General features: G+C 37.4%; 1 protein-coding gene across 2 annotated transcripts in view; it reads right to left on the bottom strand.

The window, feature by feature from the left end:
- NUP54 (nucleoporin 54) overlaps positions 1-27,638 on the bottom strand; it is a 31,030-nt gene extending 3,392 nt beyond the window's left edge. The window contains exons 1-10 of one of the 2 annotated variants that reach the window (XM_045473702.1): positions 27,455-27,630; positions 26,637-26,798; positions 23,752-23,835; positions 23,513-23,659; positions 14,565-14,791; positions 12,370-12,557; positions 11,431-11,627; positions 9,772-9,826; positions 9,240-9,333; positions 3,946-4,053 (exon numbers count right to left, since the gene is read on the bottom strand). In XM_045473702.1, the coding sequence (XP_045329658.1) occupies positions 3,946-4,053; positions 9,240-9,333; positions 9,772-9,826; positions 11,431-11,627; positions 12,370-12,557; positions 14,565-14,791; positions 23,513-23,659; positions 23,752-23,835; positions 26,637-26,798; positions 27,455-27,521 (1,329 nt within the window). In that variant the 5' untranslated portion in view covers positions 27,522-27,630. Of the gene's footprint in view, positions 1-3,945; positions 4,054-9,239; positions 9,334-9,771; positions 9,827-11,430; positions 11,628-12,369; positions 12,558-14,564; positions 14,792-23,512; positions 23,660-23,751; positions 23,836-26,636; positions 26,799-27,454 lie in introns of both variants that reach the window. The other variant, XM_045473703.1, reaches the window with a different exon arrangement.

Here is a 27,638-nt window from a genome sequence, read left to right as displayed (position 1 = left end):
GATACTGATCTAGACCCCCAAGAATGAGACCGCTGGGTTTAAAAGCACGTGTTTTCAGTCTAACAAAAGCTGCTAGATTGTTTTACAATTTAAATTCATAAACCACATGAGAGTACCCTTTTCCCCACACTGCTATCAGCAAGAAGTTATTTAAGTTTTCCCCAAACTGACGAGTGTGAATGGAGCTCACATTTCTTCTCTAATCTGTACTTCCCTGAAAAGTTAAAGGAGCATCCTTTAATAGTCAAAAACTACTTTGCATTCGCTCTTCTATGAACTGCCTTTACACATTTTTTGCCCATACTGTGAGTTTTTTGGTAAAAAACAATCTCTTTGTATAGTACGAATAATCACCATTTGCAAATTCAATTTTCTTTTTCTGGTATCTGTCACATGACTATTGACAAATAGCTTCTGATATCTTTTGCTGTGCAAAATTCTAATTAGCCAATTTTATTTTATAGTTTCTGGCTTTCTGGCCAAAAATCTCTCCAATGTCTACAGTCATGCATGTAGCTTCATAAATGTTTTAGTTAAATCTTTAATCCACCTATTTTTGTCTATGGTATGATACAGAGGTCCAGTTTCTTTTTTTCCCAGACAGCCAGTTACTCTAGCATTATTTATTAAATAAACCAACTGAATTGAGATACCACCTTCATCATATGAAACATGAAGATGTAGCCGGCATCTATTTCTGGATTCTCTATTCTGTTCTGTTTATCTTTACTGTCCAATCTTATGCCAGTCCCACACTGATTTGTCACAGAACCTTTAAGATAGGTTCTAAAGTCTTGCAAGTCCCTTTCACTATTTCCTTTTTGTTCCCCCAAAAGCTGTTCTGAAAACACTTATCCTTCTTGAGGAACTGAAAGATTTCTTGATCAAGTCTTTAAAAGTTGGAAATTATTTTCAAACTTTATAAAGTGGATAGTAAATCTCATCTAAATATGGTTTTATGTCATTTTGTAAAGATGAATTCAGATTTTGTACTTCTCTCATAAATTTATTCCTAAGTATCTTACAATTTTTACATCACAATAATATTTTCCTGTTTTCACTAATGGTATGCTGGTTTGGGTACATTTATCTTGTATCTAGCCATTTTAACCACATTCTCTGGTTTTCTCATAAGAGTTTTCTAGATATTACAATCATGCCATCAGCAAAAAGACAATTTAATCTTGTCCAATGTTTATATTAGTTACCTAATTACCCTGTTATATTTATGAAAACCTCCAAGATAATGGATATTACTTTTTCTGGGAGGGGAGGGGGGATTACTTTCTGAATGGGATTTTAATGCTTTGCTTCTTTGAATATTTGCTGTTCGTTTTGGTAACAGTCTCTATATTTTTCCTTTATGATAGATTTCCTGTTATAAAACCAACCCTGCATTCCTGAAATAAACCTTACTTCATCACAGTATATTCCTTTAGGATTTGATAAATAGTTGGATCCTTTTTGCATTTATGTTGCTTTTGGTCACATTTATTGAGGTGTAGTCCACATGTAAGAAAATCACCCATTTTAGGTGCTCGGTTACTATGAATTTTGACAAAGTCCTGTTACCATCACCACAATCAAGGTACAGAACGTTTCCATCTACTCCTTGTTGTCACTGCTCTCCCTTTATTACCTGCCCCTGGCAACTACTGACCTGTTACCTGTCTCTCGTTTTGCTTTTTGCATAACATCATATAAATGGAATCATGCCTTTTGTAGCCTTGAAATCTGGCTTCTTTCGCTTAGCATAATCTGCATCTCTATTTATTAGAAATGTACATGAATAGATTTTATTTGGGGGTACCAGAAGCAGAGATGTAAAGTAGCAGAGCTGCTCTGGAAAAGTTTTCAGCAATTCTTCCAAAAGTTAAACAGAGTTACCATACGACCAAGCAATTCCAATCCTAGATTTAGGTACCCAAGAAAAATGAAAACACACGTCCACGCAAATATTTGTACACAAATGTTAATAGCAACATATGTTAATAACCAAACGGGGGAGACAACCAAAATGTTAATGAATTGATGAATATTGGTATTTTCATGTAATGGGATATTATTCAGCAATAAAAAGGAAGTAATACTACATGCTACAACACAGATGAACCTTAAAAATACTACGCTACATGAAAGAAGCCAGTCACAAAAGACCACATCTCTTGATGCCATTTATCTGAAGTGTCCAGGATAGGCACATCCACAGAGACAGAAAGTGGTTGCTTGGACAGGGTTTTGGGATGAAATGGGGAGTGACTGCTAATAGGAATAAAGTTTCTTTTTAGGGTGAGGAAAATGTCATAAAATTGACTGTGGCAATGTTGCACAGACTAAATATACTAAAAACCACTAACTATATACACTGAAATGTATGGTGGGTGAATTATATCTCAAAGTGATTTTAAATGGGGAAACGGTCTATAGATTTTTCCTTTTGTCTAAAGGAATTAGCTCTTTAGTGGTTAAAGTTAAGCAGGTAAACATCTGGCCTTGGTATTTTTCCATGGTTGATCTTTAAGAAGTTTCTCATTTATATATTTGTCCATTTAAGATTTTTGCACCTATGTAGATGATTTTTTAGCAAAATTGAAATCACCAAAATTAATCTGTTTTCTCTAGCTCCCAAATTTGTTGCCCTGAATTGCATGCAGTATTTTCTCATTCTGTTCTGTTGTCTGTAGAAATGTTTCCTTTCTCCTTTTCCTTATGAGATGTTTAGCCATTTCAAAATTTTGAATTTTGACAAAGTCTTGTTACTTTTGACAAAGTCCTGTTACCATCAAAATTTGAAAAGATGTTTAGCCATTTCAAAGATCTTTTCAAAGAAACAGCTTTCAATTTATTCTCTGTACTATGATTAATTTTATTTCACTTATTTCATATCTGTATTTCTCTCTCACTGGCTTCTCTTGAGAGTCTTTCTAACTTCTTAAGATAAGTACCAGTTCCGGGGCGCCTGGGTGGCGCAGTCGGTTAAGCGTCCGACTTCAGCCAGGTCACGATCTCGCAGTCCGTGAGTTCGAGCCCCGCGTCGGGCTCTGGGCTGATAGCTCAGAGCCTGGAGCCTGTTTCCGATTCTGTGTCTCCCTCTCTCTCTGCCCCTCCCCCGTTCATGCTCTGTCTCTCTCTGTCCCCAAAATAAATAAACGTTGAAAAAAAAATTAAAAAAAAAAAAAAAAAAAAAGATAAGTACCAGTTCCTTATTCTTTGCGTTTGTATTTTAAGGATGATAACTAAGTGTCCGACTTCAGCTCAGGCTCAGGTCATAATCTCGCAGTTCATGGGTTCAAGCCCCACATCAGGCTGTGTGCTGACAGCTCAGAGCCTGGAACCTGTTTCTGATTCTGTGTCTCCCCCTCTCTCTGCCCTTCCCCCACTCATGCTCGGTCTCCATCTCTCTCAAAAAGTGGATAAACATTTAAAAAAAATTTTTTTAAGTGAAAGCTTAAATGCTACAAATTTTATTCTGCATACAGCTCTTGATATATTCAATTGATTCTGGTACCTAACGTTTCTGTTTTCATGATAGTTTAAAATTTCAGTTTTTGTTGCTATTCATGCTTTTACTCCCTCTTGTTAATTTTGAAGTTACACTGTTGTTTTTTCATCTGGCCGTTTCATTAATAGTTATACTCCCTTTTCTAGCACTGAAAATCAAATATTTTTCTTTTACTTTTATGAGAACTAGATACATGCTTTCTGTGCTCCAAGATGATTTACTTCTTCACTGCTTCTACCCTCTCAATAAGATGTGAATTTTAGAATACATTTACTTTCTTCACCCACTCCTATGAGACCTCTCATCTGACTTCTAGATTTTACTGAGAAAGTTTGGTACTTACAGTTTCAAATTACTATTCCTTCCTTTCAGTGTGTTTTTCTCTGTCCGGCACCATCACACATATAATCTTACAGATGTTCAAAAAAATTCCAAATTACTACCTGTAAAGTTCTATGGGAAAGGTCCATGAGTTTCCTCTTGTATTGTGCAATTTTGGCCATAGTTGTGGTTTGATTCTTCTGTAATTCGCTAATATCTTCAGATATGATCTGTTTTTCAAAAGAAAGTTTTGAAGGTGAGTATAAACATCACAAATATTTATCAGGTTTATATGCAAAATTTGATTCTGAGACGGAGATTCATCTTTCAAAATATAAATACTTCTACATCTGTCTTTATAGTTCTTCCCATCTATGCACCCATAAAATTAAAAAGTACCATTCAAAGGCTTCTTAAGAGCTCTAGGAAATTTAGTGATGAGGCAAAGTGTATAGAAAAATAAAACCTATACTTGAAAAATATTAAGGTATAGGACCAACAACCAGGCCCTGAATGGAAAAAGTATCTATGAAGTCACATCCAGGAGTGGCCTTAACAGACAATCTGAAAAGTACAGTATAGTCCAGTATTAAGTGCTGAATATTTTAGAGAGAGTGATCAAAGTGGAGGGGAAAGGAAGGATATTTATTATACAACCTAATACATTTTTATGCCTTGGCATCATGGATTTGCTCTTTGGCCTGAAATCGTTACTGTTCTGCCTTAACAGAAGTCTTAACCTTACAGACAGAGTTAAAAACTCATTTCATTAAAGCTACCCAACCTGAATCCCATAACCGTTCCTATCATAATCATTCTGTGGCACTGCCTTGAGATGTTATAAGAAAAGAGGGTAAGAAGATGATTGTGCAAGACATTTAGTCCACTGCCTTTTAAGGGAACTTTCCAGTAACAGGTCATGCTGAAGGAACAAAATTAGGTGGCCATGTTTTATATTACATAACCTAGGCACTTTCTCCACCCCAGTTTTAAAAAGTTGACAGGCTTCCAGATGCAAGAATAATATAGTGGTCTTCTCAACCAACAATAACTAAGAAAAGTAGAAATCGTTGCCATTTAGTATTTATTCACAAACACTAAAACAATCTAAGGAGTTAACCCAAGAAAGAAGGCACAGGGTTTTTAAAATTATTAATTCTTTATTTAAAGTTTATTTATTTTGAGAGAGATGGAATTCCAAGCAGGTTCCATGCTGTCAGTGCAGAACCTGGTGTGGGGCTCAAAAGCATGAACTGTGAGATCATGGCCTGAGCCAAGATTAAGAGTTGAAGCTTAACTGAGTAAGCCACCCAGGTGCCCCAGAAGGCACAAGGTTTTTAAAGAAAATATTTAAGGGGCACCTGGGTGGCTCAGTCACTTAAGCATCTGACTCTGTTTTGGCTCAGGTCATTATCTCAGAGTTGTGAGACTGAGCCCTGCATCTGTGCTGGGCATGGCGCCAGCTTAAGATGCTCTCTCTACCTCTCTGTTCCTTCCCCCCACCTCAAGAAAAAAGTTTTTTGAACTGTTTCAAAAGACTACCTCAATGAGTAAAGACCTCAGTGAGTAAAAGAACATAGTGTGTTCATAATGGAATAATTTATTAAGATTCAATTCTCTACAAATATGTTTAATGCAGTTCCAACTAAAATTCTAGCATTTTGACAAATAGATTCTGAGACTGTTACAGAACAGTAAAGATCCATAAAGATGAAACAACTCTGAAAAGAACAAAGATCAGAGATTCACTCTACCACACATTGAGATACACTACAAAGCCACAACGTAAAAAAAAAAAAAAAAAAAAAAAGAAAGAAAGAAAAAGGTAAAACTGACTTAAGAACAGAATAGATAACATATACATATATGGGAATTTGGTTGGATAAATTTGCTTTGATAAATCACTGGGTAAAATAACACTGGATATTATTTATGGATGACATTGGCAAACTTGACCCACTAGAGAAAAATAAAGTTGGGTTCATACCACTTATTGTACAAAGTCAAACTCCATGAAGACAGAAGACCCCAATGTGGAATGTTAAATTCTAAATAAAATGTCAGAAAAATAATGTAGGAGACTCTCAGACCTTGTATTGAAGAATGACTTATTGAGCAAAATCCCAAGAAGAAAAACACAAGGCAAGAAACTAGTGGGTATTGTTATGTTAAAATTAAGGATTTCTGTTCAACTGAGGACACCAAAAAGCAGAGTTGGCAGAAAGGTGAGAAGTAGGAGACATCTGTACCATTTAAATCAGACTAGGGATTAAAATCTAGAGTAAACAGTGAACTCCTGAAATTCAGTAAAGAAAAGATAAATCCAACATAAAAACTAGGAAAAGATAGGAATAACTTTTTCTAAATGTTTATTTTTATGAGAGGGAGAGTGCACAAGCCAGGGAGGGGCAGAGGGAGACAGAGAATGTGAAGCAGGCTCCAGGCTGTCAGCACAGAGCCCAATGTAGGGCTCGAACTAATGAAGTATGAGATCATAACCTGATCTGAAGTCAGATGCTTAACCTACTGAACCACCCAGGCGTCCCCCAACAATGTTTTTTAAAGTAGGTTCCACACCTGGTGTGGAGCCCAACGTGGGGCTTCAATTCACGACCCTCATAATCAAGATCTGAGCTGAGATCGAGTCGGAAGCCTAACTGACTGAGCCCCCTAGGTACCCCAAGATAGGAAAAATTTTGATTCTGGACAAGATGGACTTTAGTATATGCCACTCTTATCTCACCTACTGAATATAGCTATAAAACAGACTGCATGGGCAACCATTTGAAAAATAAATAGTGGCAGGAGGACTGGGGAAGGAGACATGAACTGAAGTACCACTGAAATGGTGGTGAGGTTACCATTTTCCCCAATTCTGGCACACCCCACACGTTTCAACAAAGCCCAAAACTGAGAAGTGAGCATAATGCTGACAACTCCAAGAAAAGCCTTTTAGTTCTGATGGAGGAGACACACTGTAATATCTAGAGGTTTGCTCAGCTCCAATACTATAGCAGTACCCCTCATCCACACAACCCCCATGCCTAACACCATGGATGGTACCAGATCCTATATATAGGATGTTTCTTCCTATACATACACATATTTGATAAAGCTTAATTTATAAATTAGGCACAGTAAGAGATTAACAATAAAATGGAACAATTATAACAATCTACTGGAATAAGTTACATGAATGTGGTCTCTCAAAATATTGTTCTGCACTACTGTTCTTATGATGTGAGATGATAAAATGCCTACTTGATGAGATGAAGTGAAGTGAATGACACAGGCATTGTGACACAGCATTAGGCTACTACTGACCCGATGATTCATCAGGACGATCATCTGCTTCCAGATGGCGGTTAAGCGGGGAACCACTGTATTGATTTGGGCCAGATAACTGTCGCAGAGGCACTGTGCTGTACACAGTAGGATGTTTATCAGCACCCTCGCCTCATCTCAGTAGATGCCTATAGCACTCACCCAGTTCTAACAACCAAAGAAGTCTCCAGACATTGCCAAATGTGCCCCGGGGGATAAAGCACCAACACCATTACCTCACCTTCCATCCACTGAGAAAGGCCCAAGAGCAATCACTTAAAGAACTGAAAGGAGCAAAGGACAAAACCCACAATTCTAGCTCGAGACTTCAACCCTCACAATAGAACTACTAAACAGAAAAATCAATATAGTAGAACTGAAGAATTAACCAACTGGATCTCACTAACAGAAAACTTCACCCAGAACAGCAGAATGCACATTCTATTCAAAGGCATGTGGGTTAAACACCTTAAAAAAATTGAAATCATACAAAGTTCTCTGACAATAATAGAACTAACTAGACTAGAAATCAATGAGAGTAAAAGGAAAATTTCCAAAGATGTGGAAATGAAACATACTTCTAAAATAATCTATTAGTCAAAAAGATCCAACAGTCAAACAGAACTCCCACAAGTGTGGAGTTCTGTTCCACAATTCTAAGTTCTAATTCCACAAATTAGAAAATATCTTTAATGCATCGGAGATTAAACTATAACATTATCAAAATTTGCGCAATTGAGGTAAAGCAGTGCTTAGAAGGAAATTAACAGCATTAAAGTGCTATATTAGAAAGGAAAGGTCTCTTTAGAAAAAGAGAAAAACCCAAAGCAAGCAGAATGAAGGAAATGGTTAAAAGCAGAGATTAATGAAATTACTAAAAATACTACAGAAAAAAAAATCAACGAAACCAAAAACTTGGTTCTTTACTAAGATCAATAAAATTGACAAACCTCTACCAAGACTGACAAAACTAAAGGCAAGTAATAGCTTCTGTGGTCTTACTTTGAAGAACTTTGGTCAAACCCTATTTGTAGTACTACTGTAACTCATTTTAAAAGTGATGGGAATAAATTCAGTGTGTCCAGCCTAAGATGATGAAGGCGCTGGAAATCATGTCACATGAAAAACGACTTGGGGGCACCTAGGTGGGTCAGTCAGTTAAGCGTCCAACTCTTGGTTTCAATTGAAGTCATGATCTCACGGTTTGGGAGTTCAAGCCCCACATTGGGACTGTCAGTGCACAGCCTGCTTGGGATTCTCTCTCTCTTCCTCTCCCTGCCCCTCCCACTCACTTTGTCTCTCTCCTTCTCTCTCAGAATAAACTTAAAAAACAAAACAAACAAAAAATATGCTTGAATTTACATGCCAGAGAAGGGAATACTAAAAAAGAAGAACTGTTCAAAAGAATAATGTTCAAATATCTACAGTGCTATCACAGGAAGCATAGCTATCGCTTACAAAGCAATGCCAGGGAAAAAGGGTATAAATTATACCAAGGCAGATACTAGATCAATGTAAGAAAGAGAATTTTTATCAGAGCTAGCTGACAGTGAAATGGGTTGCTTCATAAAGCAGGAAGCTTTTCACTGTTCAGTCTGAGTGAATATGTTATCAGGATTTCCACATACGAGAATGTGGAGGTAACCCTCAAGAACTTTTAAGTATTTGATTACTAGGTCTACTTAATAAAACATTAAGTAGATTTAAGCATTCAGTAATTTAAATTTGCTTCATCAATCTACAATTATACTACGCCAACATAAAGAATCATAACTGTAGCCTTCATTTTGGTAAGGCCTCATAAATATAATTGTTTAATTAAGAAAGTATGCATTCTCAGGCTCGAAATGGAAATTACAAACTAATAGCAATGCTAATAATTCTAAATTCATTGTTAAAATGTATCAAATAAGATTTACATATTTTGGAGGCTCTATATTAAGTACTTGCACAAAACTATAATTGTTAACTTGCAGTGTACACTAACTATATTGTTTCCCTGTAAAACAAAATGGTAATCTGCATGGTAAAAAGAAGTGTCTATAATCTCTTTTACTACTCCTAGAAGCAGAGAATGAAGCTAAATGCTTACATCTAATCTGGTCTGATGTTGCTTAGTCATCTGATCTTGAACCTTCAGTCTTCGAAGAAGTTCTTTGAAACCCACCATGGGTACTGGAATTAACCTGAAGAAATCCAACTCGTTAATTTTCATACCTTAAGCCTTTTACTGTTATTACAAAGTACAAGAAATTAGGGTTTTCATAATAACATCCACATAATTTAACAATACATTTCTAGGGTTCAAAGGCAGATCAAGGACTATGAAATCAATCATGTTAAATCACAATGATTTTATTCAACCTCCTCATTTTATTTTACAAATGAGGAAATAAAGTTCGGTCAGAAGTTGTATTTTTAAAAGCAAGTATAATTAGGGGACTGGTACTCAGATTTCAATGTTTACACTACACTACACTGCCTTACCAGTGAACATTCTTTAAAAAGCAATGAAACTGAAATTCAACTCAAAGGTAAGAATTGTAATTAATAGTTGGCATTTGTTGGCTTCCCTAGTAGCAAATATTAGTTTTTATATGAAAACAAGATGAAGATATACTTACTTTTCAGAATCAGGGTTATCCACCTTGGCTTGTTCCCAAATAATAGGATCAACACCTACCAAAAAGACAAATATTTTTTTCTGGAAAAACAAAACAAAACAAACAAAAAAACCAAAAACACAAAACCAAAATCAAAAAAATAAAAACTATTCTCCATTTTCATATTTGTATGGGAAAGGCCTTCCTAAAAGACAAAAAACTCAAAAGCTGTGATAAAAAATGACTCTCAAATATAACCATTACAAAAATGAAAATATATGTAGGATAAAGCTTAAAAAAATATTATAGATTGAAAGAAAATACCTACAACCTATAGGAAAATAGATTACCCTCCTATAGAAAAAGTTCCTATAAATCAGAAAGGAAGACAAAAACATCTAACAGAAAATGGGCAGGGGTGTCCAGGTGGCTCAGTCAGTTGAGCGTACAGCTCTTGATTTTAGCTCAGGCCATGATCTCATGGTTGGTGGGATTGAGCCCCACAGTGGGCTCCAGGCTATGAGTGGGAGCCTGTTTGGGATTCTCTTTCTCCCCCTCTCTCTGCCCATTCCCCACTTGCACACATGCTCACTCTCTCAAAATAAACATAAAAAAAAAATGGGTAAAGGACATGAATAGGTAATTCATAAAAGATACAAACATGTGGCTAATAAACATACAAAAAGATGTTTTACTTAGTAAAACATACTTTGTTACTTAGTAATCAATTTTACTTAGCTTTAATTTTACTGTATCAGGGAAATACAAATCAAAATATTAAGTTTTTCCAATCAGAGTGGCAAAATTAAAAAGACTGACAACCTCAACTGTAGGCAAAAATAAATCAAAATGAGAAAATATTAGAAAAATGAAAAGAAACACCTTTGTGTTATAATGTGTACAACTTTCTTTGAAGAGCAATTTGTATCTAACAATACATAAAATATACACAATCTTGACTCAAAAATTTCATTACCAGGGATCTATTCTAAAAAAATACAGATCCACATGTTCTAAGACATATTTACAAGGATGTTAATATCATAAAAAAAGGTGGAAATGACTTAGAAGTGAAGTACAGTACATCCGTGGTATTCCATGTAGATTTTAAAAAGAATATTTTCATGTACTAACATGGAAAGTGCTAAGAAATACTGTAACTGAAAAGGCAAGTTGCAGTAAATGTACAGTGCAGAATCCCCCTTTTTTTTTTTTTTAGCACTTCCATGTACATACACATGTACAACAAATTATTAATAGTAGCTGTTTCTGTGGAAAGGAGATAAAGAGGATCTGTCATATAGGCCATATACTCAATTTAGTTATGCTATCTACTATCTTTTATGGTGAGAACACATATTTTACTTGAATACTCAGAACAACAAATAAGCTAGAAAAAAATAAAAACATTAAAAGTGAATTACCTTTGGGTAGCTTATGGACTATTTTTCTTTAGTTCAACATTTCCCAAAATTTCTAACAAACACATTAACCATGATAAAAAAAAAAAGCTAAGCGACAATGAATTAGTACAATGAAAACATTCAAAACTATGTCCCAAAATAGCAAACATGATACACACTGATTTTATTAATAACCAACTACTATCGCCCAAAATAGAGGAAGCATATATATTTCTAAATCTATCATTTCCTCAACTCTTGTGATTCTAAAACATACCAGCAGGAGGATTCTGTAAAAGTTGTTTGATCTGTGCTGGAGAAAGTTCTGTTCTAGTCATAGAAAGGGTTACACCAAGTTGCTGCAACTGTGTTTTTATATTAGTTTGTTCAAAATGGGCATATAGTGTTGTAGCTGGAACTCTTCTTGAAGTACCATTTGGAGAACGCTCAACAACATAAATGACAACTTCTGTCCTGGGGGAAAAATAATTAAGTTATAAAACAGCACACAACTCATAGCTCCAAATATCACTACAGCATGTGATTTTAGAAAGGTGCTACTTGAATTCAAAGATCGTTGTTTTACAAGAGAATTAAAATAGCATTTTCTTCAATCTTGGAAAATAAAGAACCCTTACTTCACAAGTTCACCTCTAAATCAACCTAAATGATAAAGTTAAAATGAGACAGACATATATTTGTAAAAGGTTTGCTTAGCTGCAAAGTCCTATATCTTCCAGAATTGAGAAGTACTTTGGAGATTCTGTTGAAGCTTATCTGATCTCAGTTATTATATCTCACTGATAATAATTCTTCTAACCCAAAATATCCTCAAGTAAATGTTTTCGCCTCTAAGTATGAAAATTATATAGAAGAAAAGGGAAGGGAAGTAAGTCAGTCATATTTAGCCATGAATGGACATGAATAGTAATCACACTTTCCAGTAACATCTTTGTGGGCATACCGCCATGATTAATGTTTCTTCCTGTTTCTGAATGGAAAATCTAAGGAATTATTAGCATCCTGTGGGTTAAGAACTCCAAGATTAAGAAAAAAGTTTTTAAACAAATGTTGCTGTCAATACTGAATGGTCACTAGCTGAGAAATAGCATTCTGCTCTAAGATTTAATTTGCGTTTTATCAACAAAAACACTGTTGATCACTCTTTCTGGACCCAGGCACACAGAAATAAACAGTACATTTAATGTATACTTACTGATCATCTGGCAGTGTTTTAATACCCTCTACATTTACAGTAAGGGTCTGGTTTCCTCCCAAAACTTTATGCAATGATTCTACCAACTGCTGTTGCTGGCTTCGAATATCTGTTTCTTTTTTGTTGAAAACTAAAACCACTAGCCCATCTTCGTCTTTATTATTGGGCATACAACTATAACCTACTGCCTGTAGAATGACAAAATAAACAATATCAAAAATATGTAGATTTTAAATCAGAAGTTTAATATCTTAAATATCTGCCTAAACAAGGAAAACAGCTTAATGTCTGCTAAAGAAGGAAATAATGATTCTTCCCACCACTCTGGGCCCTATAGCATCACACAATTATGAAAAGAAACTATTTTAACCAAAAATATAAACTTAAAGTGAAATTTAAATTTCCTCTTCAACAGAGTAACCAAATAGCTTTCTCCTCTGAAAAACTTTGATATTTGTTATCGTTGGGTGTTTCTGAACTCTGATGAAACAATTCTGCATGTAACTGTAAAAGTAACTGCAAAAGTCATGGACCAAGATCTAATTTATTTTACTATATACTTACAGGATCTTTTTTTTTTTTTTTTTTTTTCAACGTTTATTTTATTTTTGGGACAGAGAGAGACAGAGCATGAATGGGGGAGGGGCAGAGAGAGAGGGAGACACAGAATCGGAAACAGGCTCCAGGCTCTGAGCCATCAGCCCAGAGCCGGACGCGGGGCTCGAACTCACGGACCGCGAGATCGTGACCTGGCTGAAGTCGGACGCTTAACCGACTGCGCCACCCAGGCGCCCCTATACTTACAGGATCTTAAACTAAGTTTTAGATATATAAAAAAATGACTTACTGAATATAAATACTTCTAAAGTAGAATAACATTGTCAAATTTAAAAATATTATAAGGACTATCTACCTCATTTTATAGTTTCATGTAATACAAAACTTTATGAAGCATGTTAGTTTTTAATATAATATTAAATATGACAAACCATGGCTTTCTAAGCACTCTTTTAGATAGAAGTCTTCTCTTTGGTCACCACTTATGCAACTCTAAAAAAATAATTTAAAAATGGGGCTCAGTTGGTTAAGCATCTGACTTCAGCTCAGGTCATGTTCTCGAGGTTCACGGGTTTGTGCCCCACGTTAGGGTCTGTGCTGGCAGCTTGGAGCCTGGAGCCTGCTTCGGATTCTGTTTCTCCCTCTCTATCTGCCCCTCCCTTGCTCATGCTCTGTCTCTCTCTCAAAAATAAAAATAAACACTAAAAAAAATTTTTTTTAATTTAAATTCATTCTACACTAGTTTGCATTTTACCGTATGTATGTTATACATCAGATTTAAAAAAATGTCCACTGTATAGCTCTCACTAAACAAAAGTATTAAAATTTCAACTATAAACACTCAAAAACTTTTTGTTAAAGTGATGAGATAAAGAGACGTTCTTTAATAAGCTATGCTAGTCACTTTTTGTTGTTTAACCATGTTCAAAGGGTCTGATCCTCAGCCTTGCAGCTCCAAACAAGGGCTTATGTACATATTGATTAGTGATTGACATAGGCAGCAAAAAGTGGGTTTGTTTGGTTTTTTGCCAAAGTGGCTGAAGTATAAGCTGGATTGCAATACATTAATTTGTTATGAAAAATACACCATCAAGTTGACCTAAATACTCTCACTAGCTGATGAAACAGAATCTCTGAGAAGTTAAATTCAAATGAAAAGGTTGTTTGGTAGGCAAGGAATCAGAAAGAAAATAGACTACACTGTTTCAATGGCTTTAGCATCCAGCTGTAATAGTGCCAAGAGAATTATACATGCCAAACAGAACATTTACTTCTGTCTGCTGGTTAGGGTGTACTTTCCTGGACAGTGTTGGATGAATACCACTAAATTCTAATTTTGGGTCTCCCCTTTATAGATGCCAAGCAGACCACTCCCCTTCTGTTAACACTTTTTCCTCAGTTTTAAGTTATATTCTAATCACACCTTCCTTCAGTCATATTCTGGTCACCTTCAATCACATATATGTAAGAAATCACTTCATTTTAATAACTTCTATATTTTTAAAGCAAAAGCATAACTGTACCGTGTTCAAGGAGTGCTAAAAACCAAGCAATTGTTTTCTTGGTATTATTTTAATCCAAACACTACATTCTCTTGCACACACTCTTCAAGTAAGGATCAAAAGAAGTACTAATACCTTAAATCGGCAAAAGGGATTTTCTTGTGTGAATTCCACTGGTGGAATGTTGTTGTTGAAATATCCTTTTCCTGTTCCCCAAAAGGCCTGCAGCTGATTCCATTTTGCCAAAATAGCATCCCTCTCATCTCCCAACAGTGTTGGAGCAGAAAGAGCACTTGCAGTATTTATCAGTTGGTTGGACTGGGTAGGAGCTTGTGTAGGCTGACTGAAGAGACCACCTAATGCTAAAAGTGTACCCCATAATTAGTATTTCAAGAGAAAAAATCAATTCAGAACCTAGATATGGTAGGCAGAATAATACCCCCCCCCCAACCTCCCCCACTCCCACAATGTCCACATCCTAATCCCCAGAACCTAGGTTACCTTACACAGCAAAAGAAACTTTGCAGATGTGATTAAATTTAGAGACTGAGTTGAGATTATCCCAGATTATCAGAGTGGGCTCAACACAATCATGAAGGTTCTAAAGAGGGAAGTGTGAGGTCAGAGTCAAAGTGACGTCTGAAGATGGAGGAAGGGACTATAAGCCAAGAAATGGAGAGAAAGACTAGAAGCTGGACAAGGCAAGGGGATGGATACTCCCCTGGAGCCTGAAGAAGTAACACAGGGTTTATGTACATAAATTGCCTTACCACCACCTTGATTTTAGGCCAATGAAACCCATTTCTCAATCTCTGATCTCTAGAACTGTAGCTAATAAATCTGTGTTGTTTTAAGCCACTAAGTCTGTGATACTTTGTTATGGCAACATTAGGAAACTAATATACTAGGACAATCCTTACAATGTTAACTTGCTTTTCTAATGATTATCTTCTTCATACAAGTAATTCCATTACCAGTATACAAGGTGGATCCATATTAGACCCACACCAAAAAAAAAAAAAAAAAAAAGAAAGAAAGAAAGAAAGAAAAAAGAAAGAATGCATATGGATATGAAATGGAAAAGTAAAGTTTGTGAAGTTGTGGAATTGTTTTTTAAACCTTTATTGCTATTAAATGTGTATAATAAACAAACTGGAGGAAACAAGCAGCAAGAATCATTATATCAGTGTTTTATCAGTATCAACTTAATAATCACTTTTCCTTCTCTCATAACAAAGAAATATATAACAAAAAGAACAAATGAACTAATCATCAAGATTCTAAACTAAAAGCTTTAACAGGTCATGGGGCGCCTGGGTGGCTCAGTTGGTTGGTTAACTGTCCGAGTCTTGATCTCGGTTCAGGTCAAGATCTCACGGGTTTGTGAGTTTGAGCTCTATATCAGGCTATGCACTGTCAGTGCGGGGCCTGCTTGGGATTCTCTCTCTCCCGTCTCCTCTGTCACTCCCCTGCTCATGTGCTCTCTCTCAGAATAAATTAAAAAACTTAAAAAAAAATTTTTTTTTAATTTTTTTTTTTTCAACGTTTATTTATTTTTGGGACAGAGAGAGACAAAGCATGAACGGGGGAGGGGCAGAGAGAGAGGGAGACACAGAATCGGAAACAGGCTCCAGGCTCTGAGCCATCAGCCCAGAGCCTGACGCGGGGCTCGAACTCACGGACCGCGAGATCGTGACCTGGCTGAAGTCGGACACTTAACCGACTGCGCCACCCAGGCGCCCCCAAAATTTTTTTTTTTTAAAGCTTTAGCAGGTTGTATAGCTTTGGGTAAGTCACTTAACCTCTCTGGGCTACAATTTCTCCAACAAAATGGGTGAAGTTGTTAGATCAGATCAATATTTCCAAAGTGGGAGACAAATATCCCCAGAACATGAAATTATAGCTATCAGGCAACAGCTGAGTCACTAAACGGACTAATTCACCTAACAAAAAAATATCTTTTAATTATCTCATAATACATTTTATTTTATTTATTTTTTTAATCAATCAATAAGAATTTATTGAGTGTCCGTAATATGCTCACCACTAGGCACTAGATGTGGCAAAGATTGTTGCTTGCCCTATATTTACTTTTCCTTGTTTTTATTTATTAATTTTTTTTCAATATATGAAATTTATTGTCAAATTGGTTTCCATACAACACCCAGTGCTCATCCCAAAAGGTGCCCTCCTCAATACCCATCACCCACCCTCCCCTCCCTCCCACCCCCCTTCAACCCTCAGTTTGTTCTCAGTTTTTAAGAGTCTCTTATGCTTTGGCTCTCTCCTACTCAAACCTCTTTTTTTTTTTTTCCTTCCCCTCCCCCATGGGTTTCTGTTAAGTTTCTCAGGATCCACATAAGAGTGAAAACGTATGGTATCTGTCTTTCTCTGTTCTCATAATACGTTTTAAAAAGTCTAGGTTGGGTGCCAGTATGCCTTTAATGCCTCACATCTGCTTATCTCACTTTCTATCAAAGAACAAGTCTAGGAGCACCTAGTCTGGGTGGCTCAGTTGGGTGAGCATCCAACTCTTGGTTTAGGCTCAGGTCATAATCTCACAATTTGTGAGTTTGAGCCCTACATCAGGCTCTGTGCTGACAGCAGCGAGCCCAACACGGGACTCGAACTCACAAACCGTGAGATCATGACCTGAGTCGAAGTCGGGCACTTAACCAACTTATCCACCCAGATGCCCCTAAAGAAAATTCTTAATAACACAAATGGTAAGTAGGTAAGAGAAAAATCATGAAAATATTACCAAAATGATCTGAGTTTTAGGGCCACTATATTAGATGATAGTTAAGTTTCTTTCAGGTCTAAAGATTTTAAGTACCATATGGTCACTGGGGCTTCTACAGGCCTAGAGAGGGGCTACTATTACCCCCCTAGATGAATAGTATAAATTCCCAAATGGGCACATATAAACACTGTAAAGAACTGGACTAGAAGCCACAAGACTTGAATCCTGGTATTATAAGCTCAATATTTATTGTATTTATTGTAGCCTTGGCTAAGAAATTCCTAGGTTTTATCTCAACTTTTTTTTTTTTAACGTTTATTTATTATTTTTGAGACAGAGAGAGACAGAGCATGAACGGGGGAGGGTCAGAGAGAGGGAGACACAGAATCTGAAACAGGCTCCAGGCTCTGAGCTGTCAGCACAGAGCCCGACGTGGGGCTCGAACTCACGGACCACGAGATCATGACCTGAGCCGAAGTCGGCCGCTTAACCGACTGAGCCACCCAGGCGCCCCAATCTCCTCAACTTTTAAATGAGATAAACTATGATCTGTACTGATTCATTTAGCTGCCTTTTTACATTTCACACTAGATTACAACCACACTAGTCTACTCAGAGTTCACTCGCTGGAAGGCACTTAGGAACTCAAATTATAAAGTTCGATACATTCTTTTCAACCCCTTAGCATTATTAGACCTCTCATACCTCTCTACCTTCTCAGGGTCCTCATGCTGTAGATTGTTCCTTTAGCTCCCAAAGAAAATCTTCAACTTTCACTGAACACACATCCTCCTAGGAAATGCTCTTCTCCCTTAGATTTCCTCACAATACATAGTCTCTTCTGGTTTTATCTTTGATAACATACGTTCATTCACTCATTCAACAAGTATTTACTGAGTATCCCCTAAATGTTAGACACAGAGCTAAATACTAAGGACAGAATGGTAAACAAACTCAGCACATCAAACAAATATTTACAATTGTGGTAAGTTCCTTAGAGAAATACAGAGGCTATGAGAGTAGTGAATGAGGGAGCTAATCAAGTCGAGTCGGGTGGGGGAGGAGGGAGACAAGAGAAGACTGCTCCATTAGAATTTCACTAAGGCCTAAAGGAAGCAGTTAGCCAAGCCATGAGGTAGGGGCAAAGATGCACAGCATGTGCAAACCTTTGGCAAAAAGGAGGGGGAAGATGAACCAGTGGAAGCAATAAGGAGTACTAAACAATAAGGTAAGAAATAACAGACCAGGGTATTGTTCAAGGGCTCATATTGACCAAAACTGTAATAATTTGAGCATCAAAAAGAATAATGAATGCAACCAACTCAAGCACAGTCAATTTATGAAAACTCATGCATTCAAAATTACAGTTTTTACAGGTAAAGATCAAAAACTTAAAATTCAATTCCTTGGACACCACTGGAAATAATCAGGCCAACAACAACTTCTTATAAAAACTGTCAATTGAAAAGAATTTTTAGGGGCGCCTAGGTGGCTCAGTCAGCTGGACATCTGACTCTTGATTTCAGCTCAGGTCATGGGATACAGCCCTGTGTTGGACTCTGCACTGAGCGTGTAGCCTGCTTAAGATTCTCCCCCACTCTCCCTCTGCCCTTCCCCTCCGCTCGCACTCTCTCTCTAAAATAAAAAAAATTAAAGAAAAAATTTTTAGCCTACTCTTCCTATACAAATTCTATTTCAGGGTGACCAAACAGTCACCTGGGGAGAGAAAACCTTTGTTTCACAGAAGAATTTTAGTGTGGAAGGGAGGGCAGAAATGGGAGATCACCATTTTGCAACTCCTAATAAAATAACTGACTGAGGCAATGATCATCAATGAATGAAACCATTAGGTTAAAGACTGATGAGGAACTTTACAAGACAGATTGGCTGTCACCACCTGAACCCAAAGATCAATCTTAGCATCACCAAAAGAGGGAAAAAACTTTCAATGTGATATAGTATGAAGCACGTAGCACAACTGGCAAAGTATCTGTGCCAAAAAGTCAAACTTGAATATAAAGTACCTAAAGCTAACTTCATTAACCAGAAAAGTGGGGGATAAAGTTAAATGATACTACAAGGATACAAATCTAGAATGGGGGACATTTCATAGGACAAGTGGCCCAGTTTCTCCAACAATTCATGAAGGGGGTAAAAAGGAGCAAGGGAACACTCTATACTAAAAAGAAACTTGAGACACAACAAGAAAATAAATGTGGAGACCTTGTTTGGATCACTATTTGAGTAAACCAGCTGAAGAAAACTTCAATGAAACATAAATGGAAATGTGATTAAGAACTAGGTATTAGAGGATACCAAGGAATTATTAATAGCAATTTGGAGTGATGCCCATATTTTTAAAGAGAGAAGCATAGTAAAGTGACAGTGAGGGGACGTATTGGGATTTGCTTTAAAATACTTCAGCAATCTGGGGCGCGTCAGTGGCTCAGTTGGTTAATGTTGGACTCTGGATTTCGGTTCAGGTCATGATCTCATAGTTGATGAGATGAGCTCCATGTTGGGCTCTGTGCTGTCAATGCAGAGCCTGCCTCAGACTCTCTTAGCCTTTCCCCCGCTTGCGTGTGTGCCCTCTCTGTCTCAAAATAAAAAAACATAAAAACAAAACAGAAACTTCGTAGAATTACCAGGCAGTGCTGAGGCCCCAACTTAGGTCAGCGATTAGGAATTTAGTGGTACTGGGGCGCCTGGGTGGCTCAGTCGGTTAAGTGTCCAACTTCAGCAGAGATCATGATCTCATGGTTCCTGAGTTCTAGTCCCACATTGGGCTCTATGCTGACAGCTCAGAGCCTGGAGCCTGCTTTGGGATTCTGTATCTCCTCTCTCTGCCCCTCTCCTGCTTGCGCTCTCTTTCTCTCAAAAATAAACAAACATTAAAAAAAAAATTAATGGGGAGCCTGGGCAGCTCAGTCAATTGAGCGTCCGACTTCAGCTCAGGTCACAAACTTGCGTTCATGGGTTCAAGCCCCACATCGGGCTCTGTGCTGACAGCTTATAGCCTAGAACCTGCTTTGGATTCTGTGTCTCCCTCTTTCTCTGTCCCTTCCTTGCTCATGGTCTCTCTGTTTCTCAAAAAATAAAATAACATGTTAAAAAAAAAAAAAGAATTTAGAGATACTATTATTCCTTTGTATTATGTGATTTTCTCAAGCAGTATCTAGACAGACAGTTGGGCTTACACCAGCTTGGATTTTTTTCCCCCTCAGGTACATAATACAATGACGAAGTTTAGCATACTGACAATCAGTGACTGAAATGGCAGGCTATGGAATCTAAGCTAATTAGAGAGTATAGACAAGAAGCTGATGGAAGAATAGAAAATGGTCTAAACAAAAATGTCACTGTCTAAAGGTCCTAATGAGGTCTAGGAATAGCTACACTGGAAGTAGTTAAAAAGGCAGGCTAAAAGAATAGGTTGTGGGATGTTCACATTAGTGATTCTGAACATTTTCAGATGTTGCCAAGGTCCAGGGTAAAAATTATGGTTTGAGTGAAATGGAAGAAGTCTCTGGAATAAAAGTTAGACGGCATGGCTATCTCAGTATATAGCCATGTGATGTTTAAATAACCCAGACAGAAGTTGAAAAGAAAAGCAAAACTGAGAGCCAGTTGCCAAAGTTTTCATTGAATAAGAGGTACTGTCCAGGAAGTCAGCAGGTAACTGAAATTAAACACATCTCAGATAGAACAGCCAGACAGCAAGCACCTCATACAAGCGGGGGTTTGAAAAGTAAGGCAACAGCTCCATAATCTTTGCAGATTAAGCTCAAAACTCCTTACAGCAGGTCCCAAATTCATCATGCTATGCCATACACTGATGCTTCTGTCAGTTACCCCTCTACATGGAATACCCTTTCCTGACTTTATCCAACTAATTCTTTCAAGACTCAGCTCTTCCTCTGTATTCCATAGTACCTTGTAGGGGTCTGTTTTAGTGCTTTCAAACATATGTGTATTTTTTATAACTTGGAGTTTATTATTCTAATTAAATGTTCGTTATTCTACCTCCCTGTAGACTATAAGCAGGGACTGTGGCTTTCAACCTTCTATACCCGATGCCTGACATACAAACATACAGTCAGTAAGTGGCTGCTACATAACTGAATAAGCCCCTTTCATTATACAAATGAATAGCACCAAATTCAACTTCCCATTTTTCCTAACCAAAGCAAGTTTAACTACAGTAACGGATAGTTGGAGAGATATTATTTTAAAGAAAATTTCAAAAGAAAAAACTTCACTTTCCCTTTCTTCTCCCAAAGTACTTGGATTTCCAACAAACTTTCTATTTTTTGCAGGAAGATAACAGAAAAGAGGAATGATTAGAATAATAGAAAGAATTCTGAGACTATTATTATCTTCGTCCTTTTGGCTACACAATTCCTTAAATTTATGTTTAATAACTACTAATCTTGAATAACTTTAGTAGGATGAATTTTAGCCAATCAATCAAGTTACCTAAGAAAAGTGAAGCAAAAGTGATTTAAGAGGTAGAAGACTGGAAAAGTGAAAAGAGCATTACGTAGGAAGTCAAAAAACTCGCATTCGTGTTTCTATACTACTTCCTGGGAGGTATATGGAAAAGTCACAATCCCTCTTCACCTATAAAATGGAAATACCACGAGTACCATTTCATAGGATTCTCGTCGTGAGAATTAAATAAATTAGCCCATACAAGAGAACCCTGGAACACACTGCCATACCAGATAGTAAGGAAGCTATCAAAAACCAATTCTAGGGACGCGTGGGTGGCTCAGTTGGTTAAGCATCCGACTCTTGATTTTGGGTCGGGTCATGATCTCATGGTTCATGGGTTCAAGCCCCGCACTGGGCTCTGTGCTGACAGTGGAGAGCCTGCTTGGGATTCTCACTCTCTCTCCCTCTCCCTGCCCCTCCTCACCATTCTCTCTCAAAATAAATAAATAAACTTTAAAAAACAAATAAATAAAAGACTAATTCTACGTTGTGTCAAAGGACTTGAGAGCCAGTCTGAAGAGGCTTGCATCTTTGGCCAAAGATGCAACATTTAAGCATCAATAAGGATAATAACTGCAACAGATTAAAAAATACAAATATAGGTAGCTGAAATATTTAAGTTCCTAACATTATAAGAAAAAGTAATTGGTTTCCTTTAGAGAATGATAGGGAACCAACTCTTTATTTTGAAAACTAATAATAAATATGGGAAAGGATGAACCAAATAGTGGATAAAGTTTCTTGTTATTAAAGTATTCCAACAAATACACGGAAAAGGAATCATAGGGTTGGAATAAATACCATTTTGCAACCCCTAATGAATTAACGGATGGCTGCTGCTTATACAATGAAAAAGAGAGACATTATATACCTCTTGATAAAGTATACAACACTACTGGAGTGCCTGGGTGGCTCAGTCGGTTTAAGCATCCAACTGTTGGTTTTTCTCAGGTCATGATCTCATGGTTGTGGGATCGAGCCCTACACACTGACAGTGTGGAGCCTGCTTGGGATTCTCTATCTCTCTCTGGCCATCACCTGCTCACTCTCTCTCTTGAAACAAATAAACATTAAAAAAAAGGAATACAACAAACACTATCCATAAAGTAGTCTTAAAACCAAACAAAAAACAACTATCAACATACATAAGTGCCTATATCCAACCCAATTTACAAAAAACACAGAAAACAACGAAATATGTTAAACTATACCACAGGAATGCAATCCAGTAGAGTCCTGACTTGAAAAACTCTACAGGAAAAATGGTCTGATTTAACAAATGGGAAAAAGAAAAAAAGGGGGGAGGGCTAACAGGGGAACTTACACAGATTTAAGACACATAAAACTAAACAATACTGTTTACACACTTATGTGACAAAACTGTAAAGAAAAGTAAAGAACAGATTACCATGAAAGACAGGACTATAGTTCCTCTGATTGGGAAATGACTGGGAGGGCAATGTAGAGGGCTTCTTAAGTGGTTGGCCAGGGGCCACCTCCTGACTTAGGTACTGGTTCCAAGGGTGTTCACCGTATTATATATACAATTCATTAATCTGTACTTTTATGCAGATTTACTTTTAGCAACAAAAATTTACATAGACTGTTACTAAACACAGAAGTTTTATAATCCTCATCCTGCTAATCAGTCTTCTCCCCAGTTGCTATTATATATTGACATGAGAAGTAGCTTTTGGAATCTTGTGGAACATACTGATAAATTTTCAAAAAAAAAAAAAAAAAAGGTATCATTAAAGTGTTTTGAACAGTGCACTCGATGTCAGCTATATCTTACAGTTTTATATATAAAGTCATATAAAGTAAGATAAAGTCCCCTTATACTTACTAGTTTGCTGTTGCTGCTGCTGTGTACTAAATCCTCCAAATCCCAGTCCAGTTCCCAAACCAGTACCTAAACCAGTACTACTTCCAGTTGTTGTGCCAAAACCAGTACCAAATCCAAACCCTTTGTTCTGAGTACCACCGAAGAGTCCTTTGAAGGAAAAATTAAAATTGCATAAGTTAACCAAAAAACCAAGCTCTTAGCTCATTCATTTCTACAAATGGCATACGATGTCCTCTTACCAGTAGTGCCTGTGTTAGCTGGAGCAGAAAAGCTGAATGCAGAACCAGCTGTTGTAGATGTTGTCCCAAATCCTCCAAACCCAACTAATTAAAAAAGGATAAATAAAACAGACAGAATCTTTTATATTACATACATTTCTTTTTCAAATTATTTTATGTCGTTGCCACATATAGAGACAAAATCTATTGATCTAATTTTTCCTTCCTCTACTTTCAACTTCAATTTTTAAAAAACTATACTACTAATCAAGAAGTCAAATGTTGCAAGAAGTGACTAAGTATTTAAAACAGAAATAGCACAATGCAATACATACTCTTCAACATACCCTTAAGTCACAGCTGAGAAAACATGTTAAGCCTACTAGCATGCTTAACAAACTCTAAAATGACTATGTATATACTTTTAGAGCAGGAGTTGCAAATTCAAATGCCTGTAAGATTTAGGCTGATAACATTAATAAGTGAAATAGACCAGGTGTTTACTGACTGGTAGAACTGCTCAATGTGAACAGTTTTTAAAAATGGAAGCAGTTTCTAAATTCAAGCAGATTACTGCCACAGGAGAAAGGTAGTAATGTTGTTTATTCCCATTTCCGCCCCCCCAAAACCCGAAGATCTAGATTTTCTCTGTGAAATTTACAGAATTTTAGACCCTAATTAACTAATTAATTTTTTGGAACGAATTCAAATATTTTTAAAGTAGCATGCTAAACAAATCGTATTAGCAGACTGTGGTGCCAGTTTGAAACTTTGGCTTTGGTGAATTAACTTAGGTTCTATTTTAGCTTCCTTTCTACTTAGTCTTCATGAAAATTTACCAACTTTCCCAAGGAAACATACTGACCTCCCTACAACAAGAATGTGTTTCTTGAAGGAAGAGTGAAGGGGGAAAAACTAGGGAAAGAGAGAACTAGCACAGCCCTCTGGACCAAGTTGGCAACTAACAGATCTACAAATTTCATTTTTAGATTTAAGTTTAGAGATGAAACTAATCTTAACCATATGTAACTTGACATATGGATGGAATGGAATACAGACGAGCTAAAATTGTTTTATGTTTTTTCCCTTATTGTCAGTCTTTCCCTGATTACCAAGGTGATACCAAAAAGACTTTAAAGAAAAATATCTGAACCATTAGTGATCTCGGAGTTATGCCACAGGTTTTCTGGAATTCTAATTTTTAATCTCATATATTTCTAGTATAAGAGACAGGGATTCATGTTATATAAAAGATATAAGGAAAAAACCCAACCCTTTTGATATCATATAATTTTAATTTGGAAAATTACTCACAAATAGACTGCATGTTGCAGCCATAACCAGGTAGGTTCTACTGTAGTATTGCAAACTATAAACATTTTGATAAAAATCACCTAAAGTACAGAACACTGTTCTCAATCTTTTTCATTATTCTTCACTTCCATAGAAAAACTATGATATATTCTGGATTGGCTACGCAATAAAAATATTAGTATCTTATCATGTTTCATAATACCAAAAATGTTTATTCGTAATAGTGGATCTGCAAAGATACAAAATAAACAAGGGTTTCTATCCCTTTGCTGAAGATTCAGTTAATGAACATATATATAAAGTAGTTAAAATACAGTTATATTATCACAACTCAACACTTAACAGTGGTAACTCCAAATGAACATGAAATCAAGCAAATACCAACAAGTTTATTTACTGTTGTTGAATTACAAGCTGGGTGGCTTTGTTCAGAAACACAAATTTCAAAATAATATTGCTGTTTTACCCAGTGCCAATTTTAAGCAAACAGGGAAAAGTAAACATACCAAATGGCAGTGATACATGATCATTTAATAATGGATTATTTTATCTTTGGAATTCAAGGTTTCAAGTATTCTTCAAAAGGTTTCAAACCAGATGCCAAGATGATTTTCGCACTGTGCTAACAAATACTGCACAAACACCAGACTTCCCAAGTAAATTTTAGAGAATAAATAATAATGTTTACCAAATGCATATAATTGGCACGGGCATAAGTGGCATAATGTAAGAGAATATGGACAAGAAATTCATATACGAGCAGCAGAGGAACAAGACTATTCTATAGGGTGACTGTATGTAAAGGACACATAGACCTATTTTAAATTTATATACACATATACACACATTATAGTTTGTGTTTTGCAAATTTCCAAGGAGCTTCAATCCACATAGACACTAAAATCTTCCTAATTATCTCTTTGAATGCAAATATGTCTAGCCTACCTACTTGAACTCAATGCTACTTGACAATAAATTGCTCTGATCATTTCTCAAAACATCCAGTAAAAAATTGGGGGCTCTTTCCATAACTACAAATCTTATAGAAATGTGTCCTAATCTGGAGTTGACCAAAGAAATACATTATTGTTGTTACACACCATAAAAAACAAGGCAAGTTACTGCTGTTCGTATAAGACTTGTTTCTCTTGGGAAACACAAGGACAATCAAATGAAATTCTAATGAAAGATGCAGGAAAAATGAAAAAAAAAAAAAAATGACTGCAGGAGTCCAAGAATCCCAGAAAAACGAGCCTGACTGCTAAGCTTTTATTTTGGAAGAGATACGTAATAATTTGGAAAACATAATCTACTCAAAATAATAATCCATTCGAAATTCTCATCACTTGGAAGGTATATTCTGTTTAATTAAATGCAAGCTTAAAAAAGGAACATTATAACTTGCAAGACTTCCTAAAACCGAATCTTTTAAGGCAGTCAAAACTGGATACAAATGTTTTTGATTCCACACTAGAAAGTGAATTTCCTTTCCTCATTAGGCAAGCCAGTGTTCTTTCCCAAACTAGGAACCACAAAATATTCTTGGACTCCGGCTCCCAACATTGGTTACACATACGACCCGCAGTATCTACCTGCACTTGCCAGACTGTTACCAAAATTGAACGGAGTCGCCGAGGTAGTAGAAACACCGAAATTGCCAATATTAAAGTTCACTGCAGGATTAGCAGTTAATCCGAAACCCCCAAAATTAAACCCACTGGCGGTGGAGTTGGCAGTCTCAAGCCCACCAAATCCTGATAGGCGTGTAGGCAAAAAAACAAAATTTTAAAATGGGAAAGAAGAAAAAGAAAAGAAAGCAAGAGGATTAGAAGAGTCAGCAGGTTTCACAGAAGTGAGCAAAGACAAACCTTGACTTAGCTCCAAACGAGTTAAGAAAGCGGAGGAGGTGGGGACAGGAGGAAGGAGCAGGAGCGTGAAGTCCCGCAGCAAGGACCAAAGGGGCCAGGACCGAAGGAGCCGCAGGGCACCGCCCCGGGGTCCCTAGCCCTAACCTCACCGAGCCCAGCAGCGGGAGCCAAGCAGGGATTCCCGCGGGTCCGGGAGGCTGAGGTGGGGAGGGCAGGGCGGGTCTCCGGCAATGGGAAAGAGGAGCCGCCCTCCAGTCTCTCCGAGTCGGACTCGCCGGCGGCGGGAAGCGAACCCTAGGAGGACAGGGCACTGCAGGGATCCACGCACGGCGTGGGAGCCACAGGCTGGGCCTCAAGTTCCGTAGCGGCGTTCTCAGGAGCCGACTGGGCCCGCTCTGCCGCAGCCCGCCCTTTTCCCAGGCACCTAAAGTCTCCAAGTGGCCAAGAGACCCCAGGTTCGCCGGACTGGAGAGTCTCGGACCGAGGGGGCTGACCAGAGGCCTCCCTTTCTCCCCGGGAGAAGGTCTGGGAGGATCACTTACCCGCGGGGGCCGCGGTGGCTGCAGCGGTGCCAGAGGTGCCCGAGGGAGCCCCAAAGTTGAAGGCCATGTCGCGGGAGCAAGGGACCAAAGCACTGCTCCCGCGACACTAGGTGCTCTCGGCTTTTCGGTCCGGCGGGAAACTGCCCTCGGATAACGGAGTCCCGCCTCTTTTCTGGCCTAGCCA

This window comes from Leopardus geoffroyi, chromosome B1 (assembly GCF_018350155.1).
Source record: "Leopardus geoffroyi isolate Oge1 chromosome B1, O.geoffroyi_Oge1_pat1.0, whole genome shotgun sequence".
Classification (NCBI taxonomy): Eukaryota; Metazoa; Chordata; class Mammalia; order Carnivora; family Felidae; genus Leopardus; species Leopardus geoffroyi.
This window is presented reverse-complemented; position numbering and strand designations above follow the sequence as displayed.